At 44.4% G+C, this 13,185-nt stretch overlaps 2 protein-coding genes across 4 annotated transcripts in view; one reads left to right on the forward strand and one right to left on the reverse strand.

The window, feature by feature from the left end:
* The window catches only part of REC114 (REC114 meiotic recombination protein), a 127,973-nt gene extending 124,099 nt beyond the window's left edge, over positions 1 to 3,874 (forward strand). For all 3 annotated transcript variants that reach the window (XM_049613843.1, XM_049613841.1, XM_049613842.1), the window contains 2 exons: positions 741 to 830; positions 3,610 to 3,874. In XM_049613843.1, the coding sequence (XP_049469800.1) occupies positions 741 to 830; positions 3,610 to 3,774 (255 nt within the window). In that variant the 3' untranslated portion in view covers positions 3,775 to 3,874. The remainder of the gene's footprint in view (positions 1 to 740; positions 831 to 3,609) is intronic.
* The window catches only part of NPTN (neuroplastin), a 39,864-nt gene continuing 30,551 nt past the window's right edge, over positions 3,873 to 13,185 (reverse strand). The window contains exons 6-8 of the mRNA XM_049613844.1: positions 6,356 to 6,377; positions 5,451 to 5,525; positions 3,873 to 4,900 (exon numbers count right to left, since the gene is read on the reverse strand). Coding sequence (XP_049469801.1) covers positions 5,465 to 5,525; positions 6,356 to 6,377 — 83 coding nt within the window. The 3' untranslated portion in view covers positions 3,873 to 4,900; positions 5,451 to 5,464. The remainder of the gene's footprint in view (positions 4,901 to 5,450; positions 5,526 to 6,355; positions 6,378 to 13,185) is intronic.

Here is a 13,185-nt window from a genome sequence, read left to right on the forward strand (position 1 = left end):
GTTGAATGAAGATATCTCAGTATTTTACTAACAGAAGAACTCATTCCCTTGGAATGTCTAAAATGAGATTTTTTTTTTTAAGTTTTATTAAAAGCATATGGTTATCTTGAAATCATAGGGTTTATTTCTTCCCCTGCTTTGCTTTTCTGTCGTGACCATGTATTACTGGAGTTGTAACTCTCAGAAAGTAACAAATCAGGGGCGCCTAGTTGGTTGAGCTCAGTTGGTTGAGCGTCCCAATTCTTGGTTTCAGCTCAGGTCATGATCTTGGCAGTTTGTGAGTTCGAGCCCCACATCGGGCTCCGTGCTGTCAGCACGGAGCCTGCTTGGGATTTTTTTCTCCCTGCCCCTCTCCCACGCGCTCTCTCCTGCTCTCTCAAAATAAACAAACTTTAAAAACAAAATTATCAGAATCTGGACAGTGTCCACTGCCCTCCAGCACCAGCACATGGTCCTGGGCTGGGCCTCTGAAGACAGGAGAACATGATGGGGTTGGACAGCCGGTGTGACACCGAGGAACACCAGGCGCAGGGCAGGAACCTCAGACAGAAACTCTGTCCATAACCCCCTCCTGTAGTGAATCAAGGGACAGCCCAGCTTAAACCAGGACAGAGTCCACTGACAATGACTTTATGCCTTTACTGACACTGGTATTTTCTTTTCACACAAGTACATGTGTGGCCAGTCCTATGATGGCCAGTGGCATTTCTGATTACGTTCAGCTCGTCTCCTAATTGCAGTCACACCAGAAGCCAGAGAAGCAGCAGCAGGATGGACCGGCCGGCACAGGGACTTCAGGAGGAAGGACCTCAGTGAGTTGGTTGGCTCAGGTAGGGCCTATTTCCCTGTTGTCTTCCTTGGTCACGAGAAACAGTGATCCTGAGGAATTTGTATCCTTCTGTTCACCCCTCTGTGGAATAGTGACATGAAGTGCCAGCAGAGAGAGGACAGCAGAGACAGATGGGGCCGCTTCCGCCTACCTGTGCCGTCGGGTGCGGTGGCGCCACTGAAGAGCTGCCCTCCGAGGAGGGGGGTGGGGGCGCTGTTAGCTTTTCAATGTGTGACATAAAGAATTTAATTGCCACGCTCCCAAAGAGAAATAAAGGGAAGAATTTCCATTTAATTTCGGAAATGAGATTGAGAACTATCCTAAGGCAGGTATCAATATGAATTTGGAGCCAGCTCAGTGATGGTCTCTGTGGCAGCAGATTTCCGGTGCTAAGAGCTGAGGATGTCCGGAAACCTGGGAGGACTCAGCCTTGTTCCCACAGACTTGCTTTCAGACACTCCCCTCCCCTTGCAGCTTGCTGTTACCAAAGCATCCCACAAAACCTATTCATTCAAATTCAGGGTTACTTGATGCCCTGCTCTGCTGGGAGCTCCTGGAGGCCTGTCTCCTCCTCACTGTGTTCCCCGCTGCGCTCGACAGCAGCTCTCCGGCCAACAGCTTGTGCTTTCCACACAGTTCTGCATGGAAATCAGTATTTAAGGATGAGTTTTCTTCTTAATGTATTTATTGAACTGTGCTAACAGTAGTATAAAACGGAAAATATGGGTGTTTCCTCCATCTGGCTTACCACTCAAAATAAATAGACAGTCCTACAATTAAAAATTTAAGACGATTAAATAAGAATTCACATCTATTTCTTTTAATAACTTAGCAACCACAACAAAAAAAAATTAAAAGCTTCTTTGTCCAGCAGCAGGACAAACTCCACAGTGACCCAGTTTGTAGCCTCATATTTGCATTGTGGTTAGAGGTTAATTGAATGAGTGGCTGAGGAAAACACGGAAACAAGGCAGGGTATGATATCGTTATTCAGGAAAGATCAGATGCTGCAGAAGGCGGACCGTAGCCCAGCGTATTCACATAGTGGAGAACCACGTACGAACCATGCACCAGGCGGGCGGCTCAGATAGGTTTCTCATTTGCTCTAACCTTCTGGACAAGTTGTTGCATGAACATAAGTGCATAAAACGTTTTAGGAACCAATTTAATGTTACATCTTATAACCCAGAATTCCATTTCAGCTACACAAACGTACACATAAGGATGCTCCTCAGTGTTGTTCATAGTAACAAAACTGGCAACAACATAAATGTGCACTAGTAGGATACTAAGTGGTTTTAAGTGTGGTATAACCACAAATGGGATAAAAATGCAGTCAATAAAAGTGATATAGATCCCTATCTGTTGACGTGGAAGATATTTGTAATACGTTAAGTTTTTTAAAAGGTTAGAAATAGCATGGATGGTTTAGTTTTTATAGAAACACAAACACACAAACTAGGTCTGGAAAGAGATACACTGACCTGCTAACAGTGGCTCTCACTGGAGAACAGGGCTCCATGTTACTTTCACATTCTTCTGAGAGGCTAGTTTGAATTTATTAAATTTCTATTACAGTTTCTAGAGAAATAGCAATTGTGCACACCAAAACACACCAAACCATGCCATCCATAGAAAGGGCATAAAACCACCTACCTAGTAGATGGAGTGTGAAGAGTAAATATGGCGACGGAGTCAAAGCAGCAAACACAGATGTAACACAGCAGGGCTGGAGCCCATCGTATCACAGTAGACTGTGGATCTGCTGTCACCGTATCTTCCAAATTGCCAAGCACAGTCAGACTTTCATTTGAACTCTGATATCTAAATCTGGGCAACTTACTCAGCTGGTTATTTTTTTTTTTATGTTGAGAGAGACAACTGAGCGGGGGAGGGGAAGGGGCAGAGAGAGGGAGAGACAGAATTCCAAGCAGGTTCCACACTGTCAGCACAGAGCCTGACTCAGCTTTTAATCCCACAAACCATGAGATCATGACCTGAGCTGAAATCAAGAGTGGGGACACTTAACTGACTGAGCCACCCAGGCGCCCCTCAGCTGGTTTAAAACCCTGCAAGTTACCAAAGAAGTCATACAGGTGGCAAATAAGCATGTGAAAAAATGCTTGACATTATAGAACTTCCATTTATGACATTCTGGAAAAGGTAAAGCCACACAGTAATGGAGAACAGATCAGCGGTTGCTTGCCAGGGGTTGTTTGACACTAAGAGTGTAGGCAGCATGAAGAAATTTTTGGCGGGAGGTGGAGAGGTATGGAAATGTCCGTGTCTTCTCTGTGGTGATAGTTACATGCCTCTCCCTGTCAAACTTCGTGGACAGGACTGGAAAGAGACATGAGTGAGCTAATTATCTCCTTTGGACAGTGAGTCTGTGACCTCTCTTTATTACATTCAGAACCCGCCTTCCACAAGGTGAACGGCTCACACCCATTCATCTGGGAGGTGAGAAAGATGAACTAAGCTAGTGCATTTCATTCATTGACAACTTTCTTACCCACAAAATGTTAACACAGTATTCCTCATTAAAGCAGGACCTTACCTTTGTAAATCATTTCATTAATTTGACATGCTTAAGGATACAAGTTTATCTCACTTCCTATGTGTAGAGGCATTATATATAGGAACCCCGTAAAGGTAATAAACACTAATTTTTGGTGTTTCCCTGATATTTCCTAAAAGCAAAGTTTTTCTGTGTTCTGTTATTTCAGGCCATTGCTTTTGGCTATAATCACTAATAAACTACTCTTCTGGAATCCCCCTAGTCTCTCCTGGTGTCAGAGGAGCTGTCCCCGGTCTATGAACAATCTGCGTGGGACACGGAAGACTTACGCCCCTTTTTGCGCTTGTGCCTCATGGATCAGAATTTCCCCGCATTTGTGGAAGAGGTGGAAAAGGAACTTAAAAAGCTGACGGGGTTGAGAAATTAACACTCCACGTACATATAGAACTAAGGAACTTGAAAAAGTTCACTGAAAAAGTGCTTCCTCCTAAGATTAGATACAAGAATAAAGAGTATTATTCCAAGCACCTTTTATCAATGTTTTATTTTTAAAAACAGTGAATCCACTTTTTTATACATCATTGCACTTCAACACTTACACAGAACACAAGTACATGCATCTACGGTTACACACCGCATGAGAACCCTGCCGGGTGAGAAAATCTACACTCAACTGTTTTAAATCAATGTGAAAAATACAGTGTCAACCCCAGAGGATAACTAGTTGCATAGAATACCATGCTATAACATTTCAAGGTCATTGAAAACAAAAGGTAAATTATAAAAGTTTGCCTTAATTGAATGTACAATAAGGTTCAACACAACAGTGCAAAAGGATTTAAGAATTTACATGATTTAACAGAAGAAAAAATAATCACTTCAAAAGCAATCATACATATATACTGCAATTCAATATATCCATTCAGTGGAGTGTTCCAGCTTTTTATCAAAGTCATAGGTTAAGCCCTTAAAATTATAGATTTCAGTTTATATTACTCATCTTTATGTACCAGAACTGCACAATCTCCTCATCTGACAACATACAGTAAGGAATGAATATCAGCAGCTAAAAAATGAAACAAGCATTTATTTTATTTTGGATTTCTCCCACCCCCAAAAATATAAATATATATATATATATATTTATATACTGTATATATCTGTAGGTTTTGCTGTACTTTACAAAAATGTTATCACTAGATGGCAGCAGTGCATTTTAGAGCTTTGCCAATTTTAACAGCTGCATTAAGTAAAAAATGGCGCATGCATGATCCGATCCTCAGAGGACCTTTTCACTTCTACTTAAATATTTTAACAAAGGGGGGAAAAAAAGCAACATTCACAGCACATCAAGCCCCAAATAGTTTACACCTTCTACACTGAAGCATTGTTTAAAATGTACCTGACTAGATCACCCTTACAGGAAAGGCTAAATAAGGCATGCTTTAGACAGTCATTTGTGGTGCTGCTCACTTAAAAGGGGAGAGAACCAAAGAGGTCCAAGCAGAAAATTTAGCAGATCATGTTGCCACCAGTTTCAGGAACCTAAAGATCTGTGAAGAAAAAGTATTTGGAAATTAAAAGGGAATATGCACTGTCCCCGAAGACTACACCAAATCCTACATACAACAAAGCTTTGGTTCAGACAGCATGCGCAGGGATGTGGTGTGAAACTCTGATCTCCATGTGCCGGCATGGAAGGCACTCTGGCCCAGCTATGCCCGGCCACCATCCTTGCCTTGCCCTCACAAGCAAAGTGGAATTAACTGGCCTCTGGGGATAATCCACCCAAGGTGACCATTTTTACCTCTTTTTTCAAAATACAGTTAAATAGCGGTGCAGAGGATGCATTTTGAGACACCATACGTATTCTGAAACGGCACTTCTATAAATATGTGGAACAACACAGCTGAAAATGTTCCTTTCCGGCTGCTGCACTGGACGGAGGGCAAACAGAACTTGTTCCATCATATCAACAGCTCTGAAATGAACTAGAAGATCCTACAACATGCTACCAACTACCAAAGAATGTGCAACAAGGTCAACAGAGGCAACGTTCGTTTGCATATAATTTTTAAAATTTCTAAGGCAGGCCATACTTACATTATAAGCAGTATTTAATTTGTGTTTCTCTGGCGCAAGTTTTTATCTTTGTGATTGTTGGTAGAGTTGGTTTTCCTTTGGAGGAAAAATTGCATTATAAGAGTTAAAGTCAGTGGCAACTCTTGAAATTCTAACACATGGAAATACAGGGATTCTTTCACTTACTACCATCCCTGGTATAGTAAGAAATTTTACTGCACAACATTAGTCAATAAAAATATTCTTTGTGTAAAGTGCATACACACACACCTTCAGTTAATCCTTTTGACTCCCAAGGCAGACAACATACAGGTAACTTTCCATCCGATTTACAAACTATAATCTAATTACCCTAACGGTGTATGGACAGTGGTTTCTTCTCTACTGAACACCACAGTCTCTTCTCGAATGATAAAAGATAATCACACACAGGTGGGCAGTGGTGTGCCCTCTGGCACTTGGCCAATCTGGGCCTCTCACCCCTTAGTCCCCAACTCTAGGAGACTCCGCTTCTCCTGGACCGACTGAAGATTTGCAGTACCATCTGTCTTGGCTACACGCAATTGTTAATGAAGCCAGACAGCTTCTCCATGCTATAGTCCAGCTTGAAATTAACGTTCACAAAACCAGCAGTCTCCGATACACTTGTTATTTCCTCCACACTATCAATTCAAGTATATAGGACGTGCAAAATTTTAAACGGTTTTTTGCATGGCGTTCCGCCTTGTGTTGTTACGGAAAACAAAACTGCACAGCCTGTCCTGGGAATCAAATGGCTGTCAGCTCCATGTCTGCGTAGCTAGGGAGTCTACACTACAACACTCATTTCCACCCGCTGGCTCCCCACCACTTTAGCTACTCACTCCATTCAATTAAACTGCAAATACAAAATAAACTACTGAATCAGTGTCCAACAAAGTACTCACATTGGCCCAGCTGGTTCATCGTCTGTAAGGTATTCCGTTTTTTAATAATCCATTGAGAGACAGGAGGAGAAAGGAGAAAATCGTGAGACTCTACATTAAGAATTAACAGAAGAGCAAACGGCAAGTGGCAAACATGGCTATTCATAGCATTTATTCAAGGCCATTCCATCTGGAGGTGCAAAACACTCATGGAGTTATTACTTCTAGATTCGAGTTTTTAATGGCGGGTATGTTGTTTCAATGGTTTTAGTTGACACTGGGAATGCTTGTCATGAAAAACTGCAACTGTAGCGGACAGACAGGCTGCGATATTATACTCATCTTGTCCCCAAGTTCCAGTGGTTCACTCTTAGAGAAATGAGAACACAAACCAACATTTCAGTTGTAAAATCCTGCTGTTTGTTTTCTTGTGGTGAATGCATGGCTCAATCCTGCAGTGTGGACGGATGTGTGTGTTCTATACATTTAGCCACACATCCTCACTTCCCCCAGAGACAGTGTTCTTGCTGTTTTGTAATCTTTAGGAGAGTCTTTAGTCTGGCGAATGAGATTGAGGGAGAGGAAGCCACAACAGTTCAACCTAATACTGGGTCAGCCCAGCTGGGCTATGCCAGCACAAGTGCATACATAACCAGAAGACGTTCTGTGAGCACATCAGGGAGAGCTGAATAGTGGTGACATCCCTCTGGAAAAGACTTCAGACTTCTGACAGAAAAGACAGGCTCAACTCGAGCCCTGGCCAAAACCAGAACCCGAATCCAGATGAGCCACGAGATAGGTTTTGTTTTGTTTTTTTTAAACCAAAAAGCTGACATCATCTGAGTTTAGAAGCCTTTTTAAATTGGTATTTCATTATTCTGATTTATAAGTTTTTCTTTCCTGTTTCAACTAAGGGCAACTTGGTCCCCTTTAAGCAGGGATATATGTACATGGGGAGGGAACAAGCAAGTGCTCTTAGTTTTTCTGTTTTATACCAGTCAGGTAGACTAAATGATTCTGAGCAGTTTGGTTTAGCTGAAGGCTTCTAGAAAAACTCTCAGCAGGATTCCACAAGGGGGCTTGGTGCACATGAAGCAGTTATGGAGATTACAGTCTCAGTGTAGGCATCTGCAGGCGCACACGTCAGGAGTAATGTCTGTCACAGGGAGACATTGCTCCACCTGGTCCTTCGAGGCAACGGAGAGGCAAAGCCACCGCCAGCACACACAGTGACTGGAGCAAAAAAAGATTAAAAAAAAAAACAAACGAACGAACTAACCACAAACCAATGACTTCTCAGCCAAACAACAGGCTGGCGACACACCAGTGTCCAACAGGATTCTACTACTAACAGTACACTATTGAACAGGTACAAAGAACAAACTAAGAGTCGAGGACACCCGAGACATCAGTGTGCTGTGTATGCAGTGAAGATACACGAAGACATATCAGGACTGAGACACACGAGCCCGGCCTAAATCTACCCTCACCACAACACCCGACTGCTCTCAGCATCCAGGCCAAGCCAGCTCAGCTACATGCTAGGAACTAAGCACTTCAGGGACTTAAAGGAAAAGACACAGGAGCAAACTTAGGATAGTTTTAGTGCTCTGGCTGTGTACCGGAAAACACAAAATTCTAAAGATAACTGACAAGACCACCACCAACCTACTCCCAATGTGGAAAGAAAAAGCAGGGGAGGGGGGACATCGCGATAGCCAAGCTACTCTTCTCAAAGCATGACGCTGTCGGCACCGACCCGAGCACTTTACACGCAAGCTTTTCTTTTGGTGGGGGGTTATGCCCTGCTGTCCGCCCAGTGGGGTCGTCTTCCGGCCTGACAAGCCGGTAACGTGCAAAGGGCCGCACATCGGGGTTTTAGCAACAGCGGCTCCGGTGCAGCTGCCATGCCTGCAAGTGGGAGCGGGTGCTATTCACGCTAGTGTCTAAGCCTCACTTCATCTCTCTCCCCACATCCACCTGCACATTTACAAGAAATCGAGAAAAGAGCCTCGTGTCTCCTACTGCCCTGGACTGAGCCACTATCCGCAGCACCACTCTCCCTTTACAGGTCAGACAATAAACAACCTGACCCTAACAGGGAAACCAGGAGAGAGGGAAAGAACAGAACTACAGAAAAAAAGGTATGAAAATCAAAAAGTAAATGAGAATTGAACAGCAAACTGAAATCCAAATTAGTTGTGAAAGTGAATGAAGTAAACTTGAAGAAAAGTGTTAACATCATGAACTGTGCATCGTATAGACTGAAGCGGAGATTAAACAAACTCCAAAAGCATGCATATCGCTCACTTACCACCATGTTTTAAGGGTTTGATGCAATTGAGGGGGGAAAAAAAAGAAGTCATAGTAACCGACAAATATCAACATACCCCAAACCCTCAGGCCAAAAGATAGCTGCTTAAACAAGGGCTCCTCTCTTCACCTAGGCATTACTCACAACCACTGGCTAGATGAGAGGAAGAGGACTGGGGAGAAGGGAAACAAGATGCTTCTGGAATCCACCTCAGGAGAGTGAAGTTCCTGGTGGAACTGCTGTCTTCCCAACAGACGTACTCCGGCCCTCACTCCCCTAGATCACATGGCCGTGTCATCAGGAAGAGTGCTCTGCGATGCCCGCTAAAGAACGGGTTACCTGACATGGTAGCACCTCCAAAAAGATGGCTTTCCAGTCAGAATGACCAAGAGGGGCCTGTCTGGTCAAAGCTCCTTGTTCACTGCCTTCATCTCACGGAGGATGGGCTTTTATAGTTTCTAAACCTGCTTACATTTCGCCTCATCTCAGCAGATTAGCATTAAACCAGAGACTGATTAACAGTTACTTCCAGTTTCCTTTCATATTTGGTCCTACTGTATTTTCTCCATAAGGTAACGGACTCAGAGGACCCCTAGTTAAGAGACAATGAAAGGTGTGTTTTGCATGTCATTCTAAAGATCACATTTCTTTACCAACATTCCTGATCTGTTGTAAAGCTTCATATTCCCAACTGATAGATTTTTCGGATGTCAGAATACCTCTTAATTGTAGAGTGTCTAACAGAGTTCGAATACATCAGAGCCACTAAAAATGGTCCCCCCAAAACCTCAGATCTCCATCAGTAACTTAGAAGAGTCCCTTTGAACTGCTTATAAAAATGATCTCCCTAACGTGAAAACAGAAAACTCTTTTTGATGCCACCACTGCTCTTCTTAAATCAGCTCCTACTGTTTTCACCTGCGGTCACTAAAACGTCCAGTAGAACTGAAGGCACCAACCATGAGGCAGGTTCCCGCCTCATCTCCCCAGGTGAGCGGGGAGGGGGGAACTTGGAAGCACACACCAACCCCTCTGCTTCACTCAGCAGAGAACCAGCACAGAAGGTCTGCTCCAGGCATGTGAGCTGTAGGATGGATGGAAGGCTAAGGGGATGCTGGCTGGACCCACTCTTTTTAGAAAATTACCACGTAATATTTTCAGAGAATGTAGTCAAGTGAGGAGTAAGCTGAAAAAACGAAGCCCTTGTTTGTCTCCATGACTCGTCTGTTCCTGAAAACACTGAAGGTAAAAGGTGAGATGCAGACCATCTATCTAGAAGACAACCAATCTACTGGGCACCGATCCTCAAAGAGACCACAGCAGGGGCTTAAAGGGACTTAGTGTGAGTTTTGCTTAAAAATGTTCTGAGTAGATGCCAGCAGACTAAGACACAGAGGCCTTTTTTCCCCCTCCCCCTAACTGGAAGTAGCTAACCCTTAACCCTAAGCATTTTCTATGTGAGAAATCTAAAGCAACCTTTGCCATTCTGGTGAAGCGTACTTGGAGTAAACTCTCTAAGTTCAAATCTGTGGTGTGTAGTTTTAAACTGTTCACTTAGTGCTTTTCTGGTCAGGGGCTGAGTTACCAAGAACTCACAGACTGCCTGAATGTGAGTATTATGAGTTTTATATGAAATTTGTTCATATAAGAAGAAGTTCAGTAAGTCAAAAATAAATCCTAGGTCTACCTTGATAATAAAAAGTACCTATTTTGGCAGAGAAAGCATGTCAGGCATATTTAAAAAATCCATTTTCACAGTGGCACAAATAAGTCAACAGAGCCACAGATGGCTGGCTGATAAAAATCCATCACCTCTAAAACTCCCAATTCGTATCAGATACAAGGTACCTCTTCATTCATTCCACAAAGGAGTGCCCGCATCTCTCTATATGTAGACCCGGGGACAGGGTAGGTGGGGAGAAAGCATATGAGGGATGCATAGGAGTTGAGGGGAAACTGGCTGGAAAAAAAGCCACAGCATAAGGAAAACTCACTGAGGAACAATCAACTTTTTTTTTCTTTAATAATTCCAGGAGGACAAGAAATAAAGGGGCATAGGAGCAGGGAGGGGTTTGAGAGGAGGAGGCAAACAAAGGAGAAAACTCTGGGATGGAAATGCTGGAGCAAGGCAGGGAAGTGGAGATGGAGAATGGAGCCTGGGCCGCGCTGGCTGTCGGGAAGGGAGCAGAGAGGAGGCGAACACCGCAATAATTCCAGCATCCCAGGTCTGTTGCCCCAATTCAAGAACAAAAAAAGTAAACGCTGCTTGCATTACATTTCTTCCAAGAGATCAGAGCAAAGAGATTTTACTTTGCACTTACCCACGTCTTTTATGTAGGATTCTTCCACTGTCTATAATAATTTAGCTTAAAAGAAGTACCTTCCCTTCAGGAAGCTGTTCAGAAGATTTACTGGCCACAGAGGACTCCTCTACGCAACTGGCCACCACTTGAGTTCAGTAGCCATGGAGCTCTAGCTCTTTTAAGATAGCCACTTCCCTGGGCAGGTGTCTGCACTTGCCAGAACCAATACTAACCACTTCTCAAATCTAACCCAAATGTCTTCCAGACACGCTGGGAGAGCAACCTGGTAAACAAAGTGGTTTCCTACGAGGAAGACCGGAACCTCTGATGGAGACCAGCTAAGCCAACATATCACTCTGCCAAGAGAGCAGCACCCAGCCTCATCATCTTAAAATAAAAAATCAGGTCCTGAAGCCCATCTTTGCCCTTTCCTACCTGACTTTTTGCTTCTCCAACCTTTCCAAAGGGAAAGCTGAGCAAGGTGATATTTAGCAAAGCAAAAGCATTCTGAGGGGATGAAAAGCCCTTTGCAGGACTGAGGCATAACTGCTTCTAAAGAGCTGTGCTAGAAATACAGACAACTTCCCTTTACTCTCAGGCCTAAATACAGGTATTCTGCCTTGCTTGGGAGTCCTAATTTGTAGCAGGAAAGAGAAAAATCTAGAGAAAAAAGCATTATGCATATGTGAAAAATCCCAAGAATGCAGTTCACCTCGTAGAACAGCAGTTCTGTGCACCTAGGAGAAGGAATGTAAAAATCCCGGGGGCACACTTCTGCTGCAGGGAATCAGCTCATTTATTCACACAGGCCCATCGACTTCCAGCTGGCGTCCGCCTCACTCCTCGGTCTAGCTCACTGCTGGATGTACACCGGGAGGGGTTCTGCCAGGGCTCCCTACATGCGTTGTTAGTGTCAGCGACAAATCTTTTTGCCAGCCTCCCTAGAATACTCCCCTCTACTTAGTGCAGGCAGAGATTTGGAGGTGCTGAGAAGAAACGAAAAGAGGGGAAGAGGCTGCTGTTCTCAAACATGGCCTTCCAGACAGGCTGAAGCCACCAGCATGCCTTCAGGGCTGCATGACTTCTGAGGGAGCAGCAGATCCCCCTTAGCAATTCTCCACAGACACACATGGTTGGGGCTGCAGTCCTGCTGGTCAGCCACGGGGACAAGGACAACTCTGTGGGGCAAGGCACAGGGCCACAGTGCACAAGCACAGGCCCAGAACAGTCACACCAGAGTTGGCAACCCCACCATCACCCAAGGCCTGCCTCCACTGAACTTGGGCACACACCCTTCTCATCTAGTCAGTGATGAACAAGTGGGGGTAATCTCTGGCTGGCCGATTCATTTGCTGATGACGTGACAGGACAGGAGGGTGGGGGGCTAGTCAGAAAGCTGAAGGAGCTACTGATACAAGTCTCCAGCAGGAGCTGTCCCCTGACTGGAATCCCAGGGTTACAAATGGAATACCAAAAAAAAAAAAAAAAAAAAAAAAAAAAACCCACAAAGATTTCCTAGGACCTTCCTGATTGTAAGCATGTCCCCAAATCTAAGATCCATGTTCTTTCCAAAGCTTAATAGTTCACTGTAGTCCTAGTGCCGCTCTATCCACTCCCATCTCTGGCACTCCACCAGCCTGCGGGTGCCACCCTGGGGCCTGGGCTCCAGGTGTTACTGCTTAGCTATCTCTGCCTTAAAAGTGGGGGTGTGGATGGATCAGACTCCACCACTTTGTCTGTGAGACAGAAAAGCCAAATGCTAGGTGCCTGCTTCATCAAGAACCTTGAAAACCTATCAAAGGGACCAACCAAGGGAACCAAAGGCTGGCCTGTTCCAATGGCTTTTCTCAAGAACAGTTTGACTGGACTGGGGCAGTTACCTACAGGGGCTACACGAGGCAACCATGTGACAACCAATTAGATACCTTAAATCTGCCTGAAAGGCCAGGTGGCCTGCGATCTTGGGGTGGCTTCTAGGCTTGACTTGGATTCTCCTCAAGCTCAATCTGCCTGATGATCTGTATTGAAGGAGGACAGAGCTGAACAAAGAGACTGACAGCTGCCCGCTCCCCACATGGGGCCTGAAGGGCAGATGGGACTGGGGCTTGGAGAACACCCAAATGGAGGGACAGAGCTAATAATTATAGCTCTAGGTGGCTAATCTTAGGGGTAGGGATTAAGGAACCAGTATGAGAATTTTCCTTCTCTCCTTTTGGGACTGAACCCCAACATAC

Source organism: Panthera uncia, assembly GCF_023721935.1.
Source record: "Panthera uncia isolate 11264 chromosome B3 unlocalized genomic scaffold, Puncia_PCG_1.0 HiC_scaffold_1, whole genome shotgun sequence".
NCBI classification, from domain to species: domain Eukaryota; kingdom Metazoa; phylum Chordata; class Mammalia; order Carnivora; family Felidae; genus Panthera; species Panthera uncia.